Source organism: Monodelphis domestica, chromosome 2 (assembly GCF_027887165.1).
Source record: "Monodelphis domestica isolate mMonDom1 chromosome 2, mMonDom1.pri, whole genome shotgun sequence".
Lineage (NCBI taxonomy): Eukaryota > Metazoa > Chordata > Mammalia > Didelphimorphia > Didelphidae > Monodelphis > Monodelphis domestica.
The window spans coordinates 402111019-402125855 of NC_077228.1; the positions used below are offsets into that span (position 1 = coordinate 402111019).

Sequence of the window (14837 nt, forward strand, 5' to 3'; positions counted from 1 at the left end):
AAACCACTCCAATATCTTTGCCAAGAAAACCTAAATAAGGTTATGAAGAGTTGGAGCCAACTAAAAAATTACTGAAAGCAACAATAAATTATAATGAACCATGAATAGAGAATAAGAAAAACAGACTCTCAAAACATAAAAGAGCTGAGCAAGAACCATGCCATTAAAGACAAGAGAGTATTTGGAAGAATAATGTGATTAGAAGTTTTAGATCTACAAAATGGCCAAGAAAGATGAAGGCTGAGACATTGCTATTGCTTGGATTTAGCAATTGACAGGATGGTTTCAGTGGTGAAGCCAGCCAGAAGGGATTAAAAAAATTAATGATGAGAAAATTAAAATCAAAACTAAAGGCTAGCAATAGCTAGCATTTATATAGTGCTTTAAGAATTTTTTTAAATGCTTCCCAAATACATCTAATTTTATCCTAATAATAACCTGGACATGGATGCTATTATCCCCATTTTTACAGATAAAGAGATTAAAACATAAGTTAAGCTCTTGCCCAGAGTCACACAGCTTGTGAGGCTCTGAGGTCATATTGGAATTAATGTCTTCATGTTTCCATCACCAGCACTCTGCCCACTGTACTACCTTTGCCTGAATACAAGATAACTCTTGAAAAATGTGTTCATGCCCTGAATTCTTTGCCAACTCTACTTTCTTTTCCAGTAAATTTCTGAAGAAGAGATAGTCATTCTCCTTGTCAAAATTAATTCATCTGTTCTTTGTCCTTGATCTCATCATACTTTATTTCTTTTAGTAGCTTCTACTATTGATCAATACTTTTTCTTTGTCCTCATTTTGCCTCATTAGCCTAAAAACAAGCACATGACACCATCTTACAAAAAACAAGCATTACCTAACTACCCCCTTCATTTCTATAAGCTCTCAACTTCTATAGCTACCCCCTTTTAATGCTAAAGTCCTAGTCATTATTTTGGGTACCTATATGGCACACTGGATGCCAGTTCATCAGAGATACTGTACAAACTATCTTGTTTGGTGATGGGTTGGACACAAATGAATTCTGAGGGTCCTTCCCAGAATCTGAGTTTTCCAAATTAAATATTTTTAAAGTGTTGGCCAGTAGTCAAGATTAATTGTCTTTGGTGTGGAAAAGCTCTCAATCATAATGTCTCTTGTCTTTACTACTTTAGCATTACAATGAGATATAATGATAAGTAAAAGGATTTGAAACTAAATACAAAATAATGACTACCAATATTGAATAAAAATAGAAAATTGTTTTTAAACTAGAGAATGTGTCTGATTCTTTGGAACCCCACATACCATACATATCCATGGGGTTTTCTTGGCAAGGTTGCTTCCCCACTGGATCCAGTGGAAAATTTTAATAAGAGCCAAATATCAAGGGAACTTGGGTTATTAAACAGAAGAAATATTAGCTACCAAAATGATTTTCCTGAAATGGAAATTTGATCTTGCTACTCCTCCACTCAGTAAAATACAGTGACTTCCTTATACTCTGCAATAAAAACATTTTTTGGCATATAAAGTCCTTAAGGGGGCAGCTGGGTGGCTCAGTGGATTGAGAGCCAGGCCTAGAGACAGGAGGTCCTAGGTTCAAATTTGGCCTCAGACACTTTCCAGCTGTGTGACCCTGGGCAAGTCACTTAACCCCCATTGCCTAGCCTTTACCACTCTTCTTCCTTGGAGACAATAAACAGTATTGACTCCAAGATGGAAGGTAAGAGTTAAAAAAAAAAGTCCTTAATACTCTTATTCCAACCTACCCTTCAGGTCTCATCACCCAATATTCTCCTCCAATCAAATTGCAATCTGGCTAAATTTTATTGTCATTCAGTCTTTCAATTGTGTCTGATTCTTTGGAACCCCACATACCATACATATCCATGGGGTTTTCTTGGCAAGGTTGCTTCCCCACTGGATCCAGTGGAAAAATTTTCCTTCCTGTTCTTCATGCATGATACTACATCTGCTTCTTGGGTGTATTTCCACAGTCTCCTCATGCTCTCATGACATCCTTTGATTCCTTCTAGTTTTCTAAAATGTACAGCCTTATGCAAAAAGCCTTTCCTGATTCCCTGGCTGATAGTGCTTTTGTCCCCAAATATCACTTTCTAATCTCCTCCCCCCATAAAAATAGTAGAGAGTTAGATAATATGAGTAGTATCTTACCCTACTAGACTGTAAACTCTTGAGGGTAGGGGCTACTATCTATTTTGTCTTTGTATCCCCAACCACTAGCATATTGATGGAACATACCTGCTTAATAAATATTTGTTGATTGAAAAGTTAGTAGAAATCAACATCCAATGAAGGATTCTATAAGAGAAACATTGTGAGTAATCTTGATTCCAATATAAGGGCAGGATTTCTTAAATATATGACCTGGCTTCAACTCTTGCCATGTTAAGGAGTGTCCCTTTGCCCTTTCAATTCATTAAATAAATACATCTTGTTTGTATATGGAAGTCAGACACAGGAATAGTTAGCCTGCATATTTGGCTTAATTGACAAGGTTTGGACAGTTCATTCATTTCCAGAATTCAGGGCACCATTACTGTCAACATTATGGATGTAAGTGATTGCAGTCTGACATAGAAGAATAGAAATGACCACATTGAGCACGGGGAAAAAATAAACTGCAGTTTTCTTCAACGAGTAACACTTAAAATTGTTAAACACATTAAAATCACATTTACTAAATAGGAGAACCTAATGAACACTGGAAATTCAAATGGAACACTGGAAATGCAAATGTGGAATATTACTGGCTAAGATGCTTATGTGTAGAAATTTCTCATTGTTCAAAATGGTTGTGCAGATTAAGGAAAGGAACATCTGTTCAAGAGGCAAATGAAATTTGGCAGTTTGCTGGTGGTAGTTTTGCTCATATATCTTTATTTTAAATGTTTTCTTAAATTTCTTTTTCTTAAATTATTTGATTTTTAATGTTCTTCTACCTGTCTCTTCTTTATCCAAAAGAATTAGAGATAGAAACTGGTAAAGGGGGAGGGGATTTTCTCTACAAATGCGAGTTAATACTTTCTCTGTCGCTCATAATCTTAGAGACTTGCCTAATACAGTGAGAAGCTGAATGATGTGGTCACCCAGTCAATACAGGCGAGAGGCAGGATCTGAACAAATATCTTTCTGGCTTCGAAATAGTTCTCTTTTATTCCATGCTGCCACTAATTTGTAAAGGGAGCAACTGCCACTCTCGAGGTCAGAGTTCAGATGGAATAAGCATGCTTTGTTTTATGGCATTTAACTTTATTTGCCTTCAGAAGTGTTGTGCTTTTTTTTTTCTTTCACAAACTGAAGGTTTATGGCAAACTTGTGTCAAACAAAGTGACATTTTTCCAGCAGCATGTTCTTTCTTTGGGTCTCTTTGTTACATTTTGAAATTTCTTGCAATATGTCAAACTTTTTATTATTATTATGTCTGTTATGGTGATCTGTGATCAGTGATCTTTGATATTTTTATGGTAACTATTTTGGGGAGCCATGAACCCTGCCCAGACAAGTCAGAAAACTTCATTGATAAATGTTGTGTGCGTTCTGACTGCTCAACCAGCCATTTCTCATGTCTCTCCCTCTCTCTTGGCCTTCCTATTCCCTAAGACACAACAATATTGAAATTAGGCCAATATAATCTTACAGTGGCTTCTAAGAGTTCAAGAAAAAGTGAGAGTCAATTGACATGGCAAACTTCACTGTTGTTTTATTTTAAGAAAATGCCATAACCACCATAACGTTCAACACTCAACACCCTGATCAGCCAGCAGCCATCAACATCAAGGCAAGACACTTCAGCAAAAAAATGTTGACTCACAGAAGGCTCAAATGATTGGTAGCATTTCTTAGCAATAAAGTATTTTTCAATTAAAATATGTACTTTTTTGAATATAATCCTATTGTACATTTTGTAGATTATAGGCAATATTAACATTTTAATTAAGGTATGCATTTTAGACAAATAATATTATTGTATATTCTGTATACTTGAGTGTAAGCATAACTTTTATATGTACTGGAAAACCAAAAAATTTCATGTTATTTGCTTTATTTTGGTGGTCTAGGACTGAACCTGAAATGTCTCTGAGGTATGCCTGTAATTAAGCTTTTCTGATTTTCTTCCCATCAGGATAAGGGCAGATCTGAACATTTCCCTGACCTTCATTTTTTTAATTTTTAGATAAATTAATTAAATTTAAAATACTTTTCCATGGTTACATGATTCATATTCTCTCCCTTCTAGTAGCCAAAGAACAATGCCACTGGCTTATACATGTATTATTGATCAAGACCTATTTCCATATTATTATTTGAAATAGAGCGTTTCTATAAAGTCTACATCCCCAGTCATATCCCCATCAAACCATGTGACCAAGGAAATGTTTTTCTTCTGTGTTTCTACTCCCACAGTTCTTTCTTTGGATGCAGATAGTGTTCTTTCTCATAAGTCTCCCAGAATTGTCCGGTATCATTGCATTGCTGCCAGTTAGAGAAATCCATTATGGTCGATAGTGCCATAGTGTATCAGTCTCTGTGTACAATATTCTCCTGGTTCTGGTCCTTTTGCTCTGCATCAATTCCTTGAGGTCATTCCAATCACATGGAATTCCACCAATTCATTATCCAGACCTACCTTTATTATCTCCTTCTTGGACTGGGGTTCAGGTTTTAATCCTTTTTCCAATCAATGCCTTTTCTCCCCTTCTCCCTAGACATCTAATCAGTCACATTTTTTTATCAGTTAGCTCATTGGGTCCTCAGATTCAGGCAGTATCTTCATTTTAGGGAGGTTATATAAAATGACAAATTATTAGTTTATTAAGAATAGTTTGGAGAACCCAAGTTATTATTAATAGCTTAGAAAATTCCTAACATCTCAGACAGAAATGTGATTCTATATTCTAATGTAAATGTAAATTTACCTTTATTTTATTTTGTACAAGTAATATATCTCCCAAAATCATAAGATTATATCTAAAAGACCCAACCAAATGAAATGCCTCATATCAATTTGACTTTATTTTGCTCTTGTCACAGTTGATATGGTAATTTATTAGATGAGCTGTGAAGCAAATAAATTTGACCATAAAAATGGCCAAAACTTGACCATGACAAGAAGCATGTGATTATTTCCTTCTGCCAGTCACTGTCATCACAGACATATAATTGTTCTTTGGGGAAGATGAGTAAGACCAGCACACATTACAGACACTTGGGGAAGTGATTTCATAAGAATGCCAAGAAATCTACCTTCCTATGAATGTGTGAGAATTTATTTTTATATATTGTATTATTTTTATATAAGAACCCTGGATTATGAAGTTTATGTAAGGGAGAATTCCTGAGTCTGGTGGCTACATTCAGTGTATAGATTTTTGCATTCTCTTTGCCCTGAGGAGTCCTTTCACAGAGTGGCTAACAGATTAGATTCTATAACAATACTTTTCTGGTGCACTTGAAAAACTTCATCTGCCAGTTTGGGGAAGGGCTAAGGGTCTGATGGACCAGCTCTTCATTAGCTATCATCAATTTAAAATTTGGGATGTTCTAGGGAGGGGCTGAATAATAGGCTCCAAAAATGTTTATAGGTACCTGGGTCAGAATTTATATTTGTCTTATGCTGGTCAGGAGAATCATTCAACCACAATTAGGATGTTTTAACTGTCAAATAATAACTTGTTTTAAAAATCAAGAAAAACCAGTCTTCTTGACTCTAGGTTTAGTGCTTTATCCACCATGCTACCTTTGCCTAAGTAAATGAAATTAAAGGAGTAGGTGAAAGAATCAGAAAAAAATACAGACCTGTGGTGGAAAGATATGTAAGAAGAATTAATACATTAGCACATTTCTTTCTCAAGCAAGCCTCATTGAACATTTGAAATTTGGACCAAATAGACGTGAATGATTCAATAAGACATGAAACAAAAATACAAAAAAGACTAAAAAAAAATAGAAGAAAATATAATGCAAATCAATCAAAAACAGAAGATCTCAAAAACAAATCAGGAAGAATTTCAAGAACCTTAAATGTATTTTTTTAAGTTGTAGAAATAAAGCTAACTGTTATATTCTTTTTCTCCTATGTATCACCCTCTTCCACTCCCCAACATACTCTGACAAATGCCAACCTTTCCTGTTCTGCATTGTATTCCCTTTTCTGCCCACTGAAGTCTTTCTTCTGTTTCCTATTTTAAAAAAATAAACATTTCTTGTTGGTTGAAGGAATATAAGGAATAGATTATTTTAGGAACATGGGAAGTGTTTCTTGACTGTCTGCCTCCTAACCTCCATGAGTAATTCATATCTTTTTCCAGACATTTAGTGTCACCTTATGACCTAGATGACTCCTTCTGGCTTGCAGGAAACTGCAACCCTCATTTCTCATATGCCAACATTTTAGTCCACTTTGGTGGCAAGTTATAATAGAAGAGGTTGACCATTTGTCAATAACTTTTTACGTAGTAACCATTTGCCAGACTTAATAGATGCCACAGATTTTACATTTCTCCCTTTTTCCTATATGTTCCTGTAGTAAAAACTAATCCTTTGCTAGAGTTCATACTCCATCAAATTTCCCAAGCCTTTGAAATATAACCATCCACAATTGTGAAAAGTTTTTCATAAGTTAAAGCATGATGCTAACAGAGATAAGATTGTTCATTGGTTTATCATGGATCACTTAGCCTTGCTCTGATTCATGGCTACCATCTATATCTCCAAATATGGCAAAGGATATGGCAAATATGTGCCATTAATCACAAGGGAAATCAGATGTAGAAATGATATCAATGTAGATCCAGCCCCCTCATCAGAAAGTAGCTTGTATGAGAGTGAGGCAGTTGCATTTTAATAAGAATGGTATATTATGCATTGGAAGTTTCATCCATAATTTGTGGTTGCTGCTATCATAATTATTATATTATGCAATTAATTAGGTCTCATCCCTAGGTTACATACATAATATTAAGAATTATTATTTCATACAACTTTACATGTTCTATTTACTAGTGTTGTCTACAAATTGTAGAGGTTCTTAACCTGTAAGTTTGACAGTGCTGAGCACTACACAGATTAAGCATTTCTTACTAACTTCAAAAGTAGACCAAAATGTCCTTAATTAAATCAGATTTCTTATTTTAGATTTAAAGGGCTCAACACTAGATAATATTTTCATATGTAAAAGGAGTCTTAGCAATGTCTAGATTCCATTTGATTCTTCATTTCTAAAAATATTGTTAAATATATTCTGCATTTATTTTAATCTCATTTTAGTAGGCAATGAAAACAAGCAAATACCTTTTTGTTTATAAAAATGAACTAAATCAACTGAGTTTTTCTTGAAAACACTTGTGATTTGTGGATACTAATTATTGAAACATTTTTATTTCATTAGCAGCATTTTGTCCACTCTTGAATTCCAAAAATTTAACTTTATCAGTCTCCTTAAATTTTAATGTATTTTTTTACATTTTTATGATGTCAATCTAAAAGTCAATAGTTAACTTTGGTAAGCAGATCCAATGAAACATTGTTTTAATCTGGATACTATGTATTAATTTTCTGGACCAACAGGACAAGTGAAATAGTGCTCTTGGTATATAAAAGTATCAATTTCCACAAAAGAGAAGGATGGATTGCGTTCTCCTATTAGAGCTGGTGAATTTACCTTTGATTTCTGATGAAATATAGTATTAGAAAAATAGTTTGTGGGCATTTAAAAAGGAAGTAGTAAAATGAATAATTAAGTAATTAGATGAGTTAATTTATTACTAACATTAAGGTTGTGATCAATAAGAGTCTTGTCATCTCCATCATGGATAAATAGTGTCAGGGGCAGCAAGGTGGCTCAGTGGATTGAGAGCCAGGCCCAGAGATTAGGGATCCTGGGTTCAGAGATGGCCTAAGACACTTCCTAGCTGTGTGACCCTGGGCAAGTCACTTAACCACCATTGCCTACCCCTTACCATTCTTCTGTCTTGGGACCAATACACAATATTTATTCCAAGACAGAAGGTAAGGGTTTAAAAAAATAAGTAATATCAGCTGACCTTATTTAAGTTATTGACAGGTTTACTACACTAAGAGATGATAATGAGGATTATGATGATGATAATTAACATTCATATAGCACTTACAGTATTCTAGACAATGTGCTAAGCACTATACATTTTTCTCATTTGACCTTCACAATAATCCTAACAGAAAAGTACTATAATTTTAGAGATCAGGAAATTGAGATAAACAGAGATTAAGGGACTTCCTCGCAGTCATTCAACTCATTAAATGTCTGAGAGCAGATTTGAACTTGGGTCTTCCTTATTCCAGGCTCAGTGCTTGAACCACTGTGCAGTCTAATTGTCCATGATAAAGAGAAAGCTAAAGATATAATTTGGCCTTGATTCATGTTCTTCTTGTAGATAATACAGAAATATATAGGCTAGATGCTATTATAATTAAGCATATCTGGCACCAAATGATGATAGCCAAAGAGTTTTCATAATGGATCAATGCCAAAGTGGTGGAAGATTTCTAGTTAAATATTCCAGATTCTTGTACTTGGCTTATATTATTCAACATTAGCTGAATGAAAACCTGAATTTCAAGTTAATTAAATTTTTATAAGGGAAAAAATCCGAGAATAGAAATCATGTTAAATGACAGAATCAGTTTCTAAAACAAACTTGACAAGCTAGGGGGGAAATCTAAAAAGATAATTAATTAGCATAAATGTAAAGTCTTTCACTTAGGTTAAAAATTCAATTGCACCATAATGGACAGGAAAAAAATAGTTTAGACAACAGTTTACATGAAAAAAGAACTCAGTATAATTTATATTGAAGAGCCTAAGGCAAACTTCGACTGCATTAAAGGAAGGACCATACTGAGTTTAAGAAAGTCAATAGTTCTGTATTCTTTACCATAGCTGGAATACATGGAGATTATATTAAATACTATAGCATATCCTCATGAGGGAAACTGTAATGGTGAAGGGACTAGAAATAAGGTCAAAAAATAGTTCAAAGAACTTGAGATGTTTTACCTAGAAAAGACTCAAAAAAAGTATATGATAATTGCAATAGAATATTTAGAAGAATAACATATGGAAGAAATTTTCTCTTTTTTTCTTCAAAGAAAAGAATGGATAGGAGTTTCGTAGATTATAATTAAGGCCTACATAACTATTGAAATGATAAATAAAGAAAAAATTCTCTATCAATTAGAGCCATTCAGTATTGTAATGGTTGGCCTCAATAGGTACAAGTTCCTCAATGGATAGTTTCAGCCTGAGACTAACTGAACACTTCACAGTTATATTGTAGAGAGGAATTTTGTACATTCAGAGGTTGGAAAAAGTAACATGTCAAATAATTTCTAACCAAGATTTAATAGTTCTATGAGTTTGAGAGCTGTTGAAATCTGACTTCTGAAAAATAGACCAAAATTATTTTCTTGGCTTCTTTTTGTGACATGTTAAAGCAAAAACCAGCTATTAAATATTTCTTTGCCCTACACGATCTGCTTTGAAAATCTACAAGATTGTAATCAGGAAACAATGAAGCTACATAACCAGTTCTGAATGCCAAAATACAGTTAACATGGTTTAGTCCAAAGTGGCAATGTTTTCTGTTATAAAATCCCTCCAACTGTTTGTATCTTGGGCCACAAAAATCAGAGCTGAAGCCTACCGACACAGGCTAAGAATGGACCTCCTGCATTTCATAATGATTTAGCAGTTTTCTGCGAACACTTTAAACTGACCAGGCATTTCTTAATATAATAAATGCCATGAACTTCAAACAAAGGGTAAATTTTCACTTGTATTCCCACTCTGTTGAAATCACCACAATGAGAATTGCCCTCATCCTTAGTAGACCATAGCTATACTACCAGGTCAACATGTGAATCCTATGAGCTTGGCTTTTATGTGGATTCTAAATAAATTTTTTTCTCTCACACTAGGTTGGAAGCTGTTGGTCTTGAATCTGCTGTGCCATATCCCACTGATGGAGACCTTGCAGAGGCAGTGGAGTTTTGTCAGTGCCCTGCAGGGTATAGTGGCTCCTCTTGTGAGGTAGGTTTCTAAGGAGGGTTTAAATATTTTATCCCAAATAATTCTGACTAGGTTACAGACCCCATTGTTTTCAAGAATCTGTTTCATCATCCCATCACATGTTACATACAAATAGATCTAGTTAAATACTATTTGAAAGCACATTAATTATTGAATGTTTATTTTCCCAAAATGATAGCTCTCAAGTATAAATTTGAAAATGTGTTATTGAGATAACCATTCTTTTTGTCATAGCATTGGAATCCACTTCTGGAAGCACATGTCATTTCTTTGAGAGTTTTATGAGACTATTAAATCAGCTCTATACTATTAAATAATGTGCATACAACCCAAGTCTAGAATGCCTTGGGATTACAGGGGCCATTTCTTATCATTTCTATCCTAATCATTAATAGGTCCTTATCCCTGAAATTCTTTTCCTTTACTGTTTTTCCCCAATCTATGTAACAGTGTTTTCTCTGCTTCAGCCCCAAATAAATGTCAATGTATTACCTAAAGTGCAAACTGATTAGAGGCTCAGAAAATATTAGATCAAGGGGGAAGATCTTACTTCAGCAATTTTTCTACAGCTTTTCTCATTTATATGGCAATGAGATTCTGAAGCACAGGGGTTGTTTATTAGAGCACCTGAATATTTTAGATTATCCTGAGATTGATGTGTTCTTTAATATTATGCACATACCCCTCCCTAAAGCTCCAAGCCAGTCACCTTTGAATTTAGTATGTTTTTATTTATTCTTATAGATTCTTCCCTTTTATGTATTTTTCTTTCCAGTGCAGTGCTGTTGAAAGGCTGCTAAGTATGCTTATACCCTAAGCATGAACAAACAAGCATGAAATCTCTACCATTCTCACATATGCATATGTCCAGAAGCATAGTATGGCATGACTTGAAGTAAATAAGAGCTTAAATCTTTCAAAACTCCTGCCCACAAGGAAACATTCACTAATGCCAAGATGTTCCTCTTCAGAACACTACAAAGAGAATGCCATTTATACAGATTTTGTAAACATTTGCTTGTCAGCTCCCTTATACCTTGAAATACTCTATGTTTCTATATTCTACATGGGTCTTAGAATTATGTTCACGCCAAACATTTTTATTGTAATTGGAAAACTAGAGGGAATCAGTGGTGATGCCCTTGGGGAAATTTGTGAATTTGTGGTAAAAGCCCCTGAATAGAAGGAAAAAAAACAGAGATTCAATTTAATTCTACCTGTGTAAATTTGCCTTTATACCGGAGGACATATTTTGAAGACTGTGTATGACAGTGAGAATGTAATGGATTTATATTCAAATTATTGGGGTTAAATCTTGGTTGATCAATCAAATAAATATCACCAAATATTTATTAAATTTTGTGAGGTATTCCATTCCCTTGAGGGGATTGATTCATTCTTGGCTTTGTAACCTAATTGCTTATCCCAGAACTAGGCTCCAAAGAGGTAGAGATTAATAGATGCATGTTGATTAACTAATTGATTAATTTATATAATTCATTTAAAAAAACCAGTAAACACCAAAGTAGTTCAAAGGAGAAAGAAACCTTATGGACCACAGGGTTTGAGGAAACCTTCAAAGAGAAAGTAGAAATGAGGACCTTTGATAATATGTAGGATTTGCATATGTTGAACATGAAGGTTATGTTCTATGATGTGGTATGAGCAAGTTCTTGATGAAATCACATATCATTAGAGGTATTGAAGGTATCTTGCTAGCAAATTAAGAGACTTTTAAAAAACCTTTTCCTTCTTGACATCTCATCAACATCTGGCTGGTAAATAACTGCTCCTGGACAGTCTCTCTCCAGTAGGTATTTGTGATATTACTGTGTCTTCATTCTCCTCCTAACATTTTTCTCCTTCTCAGTCTTTTTTCCTGGTTATTAATGTTAAGCCTACAAAATACAAATATTCCCAAAGCTCTGCCCTTGGTATTATTTACATTTTCCTTATACCTAGGCCTATTAACCTGGATTCCTTAGCAAGAAAGTCTTGGATAGATTTCTAGGTATCCCTGAATTTGGATGGGGAAAAAATCACATTTTAAATTACAGAATAATTTCATTTTTTTAATTCGTTGTTTATGTTATGCTTTCAAAAATATTATTCCAAGGATTCCATAGTTTTCTCCATACTGCCAAAGGGGACTATGACAAATGTTTTTAATGTTAAGAATGCTTAGTCAATCTCTCTTTTCGTAAATTCACTGGCTCTTATGGGTGGAATTTTTTGAAAATTCAAGAGGATTATCATTCATCAATTCCAAGGTTCCTAAAGTATGATCACATATTAGCAATAAGGAGTCAATTAAGGGAGAAGCAAGTAGTTATGTATTCTAGCCAGTTAGAGCAGATTGCAAGATGTACAGCAGTCTACACTAAGGATGATATAGAAGTCTCCTTACATATAGGTTTTAGTTCAATATTCACAATTTAAACAGTATTCAAAGTAACATTGTGTGAAACAAAGAAAAGAAAGATAGCTATTCATAAAATGCAGGTGGTGATGGAAAAAGAATATTATACATGTTGGAGAAAAAAATGTATATTCTTAGCTACAAGAAATAGAAGAGGGAGTTCTCCTCTGAGTACAGCTGGTCTTACTTAAATCAAAGAAATCTACCCACCAGACCAGAGAGGAAGACCTTTTCCTAGAACTCTGGAATCTTCCTCTTCTGCAACTAAGTCTTTTAATGCCAATAAGAGGCAAGAATGAAACACTTAAAAATACCAACTTCTCTAGCTGTGTCCTTCAGCTAGGCAATTAATAGTACAATACCAGGGTGTTTTGGTTTGTGATACTAAGGCAGCAAGGGTTTAATCAGGAAGGTAATAACTGCCTACCTCCATTCAACTGGAAGAATGATCTTCCTAAAACATAGATCTGACTTTATTATCTTCTGCAAATAAACGTTGGTGTCTCTGTTATTTACAGGATCAAATATAAAGTCCTTTGTGTGACATCAAAAGCCCCTTATTGCCTGACTCTTTCCATTCTTCTAGTCTACTCTTCTCCATACATATTGTGTAGACATACCCAGACATATTGACCTCCTTTTGCCGTTCTTCACATAGGGCATTCCATTTTCAGTGTCTGTGCCTTTAAGTTGGCAGTACCCAGTATGCTCCCCCTCCTCCTCATCAATTTTTAAAATCCTTGGTTTCCTTTACGTTTCAGATCAAGCAGTAGCTCTTCCAAATGGCTTTTTCTGCTTATATAAGTGCCATCCCTTTAGGTTATCTTCTAGCTATGTATTTCAATATTAACAAAACATAATAGAATAACAATTGGAATGTGAGCTCCTTGAGAGCAGGGAACATTCGCTGGCCTTTCTCAGTTTTTTCCTTGGCTTAGCAAATGGTTGGCATGTAGTAATACTGTATGAATCTTTCTTTGAGTGATACTTTCCTTTCCTTTTGATATCAAATTTTCCCACTGAATGTAAATTCCTCAGAGGCAGGGAGTTTTTTCACATTTGTATTCCCAGGACTTAACTCAGGACTTAGTATGCAAAACTTTTTGAATTGATAAGTTTAAATGTCAGTGCAGTCCTTTTTTAAAGTTTGTCTCTAATCAAACTTGAATATGTGTAACATTTTTAATAATAAATAACATGTATCTATCATAATCTATCATTTCAGGGCATTCTCTTCCTTCTTTAAAAAAAAAACACCTACCTTCCATCTGAGGGTCAATATTACATATTGGTTCTTAGTCAGAAAAGTAGTAACACTTAGGCAATGGGAGTTAAGTGATTTGCCCAGAGTCACATAGCTAGAAAGTGACTGAGGTCAAATTTGAACCCAGGACATTCCATCTCTAGGCCTGACTTCCAATCTACTGAAAAACCCAGCTGCCCCCTCTTCCTTTTTTCTTTTTTTTTTTGGTTCAATCCAAAATAGGAAAAATGTTTTTCTAATATTTTTCATTAAGCATATTTTTTCTTTTGCCAATTTGTAACTTTTAACACACCAGGATTATATTATACAATTAATAAGTATAACTTTGACCTTGAAAGGTTCAAGAACTAGAAAAGTCTTTAAAGTTTATGTAGGCCAACTTCCCTCCCAAAGCCATATTTTCAATCAATCAACAAACACTTTTAATTGCCTACTACATTCTGGCACTGTTCTAAGGACTAGGGATGATTTTTTTAAAGGCAAAAGACACCATACAACCTGACACATACAAAGCAAAATAAATAGAAAGTAATAAATGGAAGGAAGACACTGGAATTAAGAAGTGTTGGGGATAACTTCCTATAAAAGGTAGAATTTTAGTTGGGACATAAAGGAATATAGGGAGATTGGTAGTTAGAACAGAAGAGGGAGAACATTCCAGGTATAGAGTACAGGCAGAGAAAATACTCTAACCAAGAGATGAAGTATCTGATCTATGAAACAACCTGAACCTCACTATCACTGGATCAGAGAATATATGTTGGGGAGTAAGGCATAAGAGGAACAAAAAGATAGGAGGAGCTAGGTTATGAAGGGCTTTAAATGCCAAACAAAACATTTTGAATTTGCTACTGGCTGTGATAGTTTGTTGAGTTGGGTGGGTGGTAGCAGGGAGTGAAGGTATGTAATTTTAGGAAAATCATTTTAGTAGCTGAATGGAAAATAGATTGGAAAGGGGAAACATTTGTGGAAGAAAAACCCATCAGCAGATTATTATTATTGTCCAACCCTGAGGAGATGACAGTCTTCACTAGTGGGTTGGTAATGTCAGAGGAAAGAAGGATTCCTATTTGAGA

The 14837-nt window shown here is 34.5% G+C and overlaps 1 protein-coding gene across 1 annotated transcript in view; it reads left to right on the plus strand.

Annotated features, from left to right (window-relative positions):
* The window catches only part of LAMA2 (laminin subunit alpha 2), a 923420-nt gene that overhangs the window by 596402 nt on the left and 312181 nt on the right, over nt 1–14837 (plus strand). The window contains exon 15 of the mRNA XM_056818751.1: nt 9967–10078. Within this exon, the coding sequence (XP_056674729.1) occupies nt 9967–10078 (112 nt within the window). The remainder of the gene's footprint in view (nt 1–9966; nt 10079–14837) is intronic.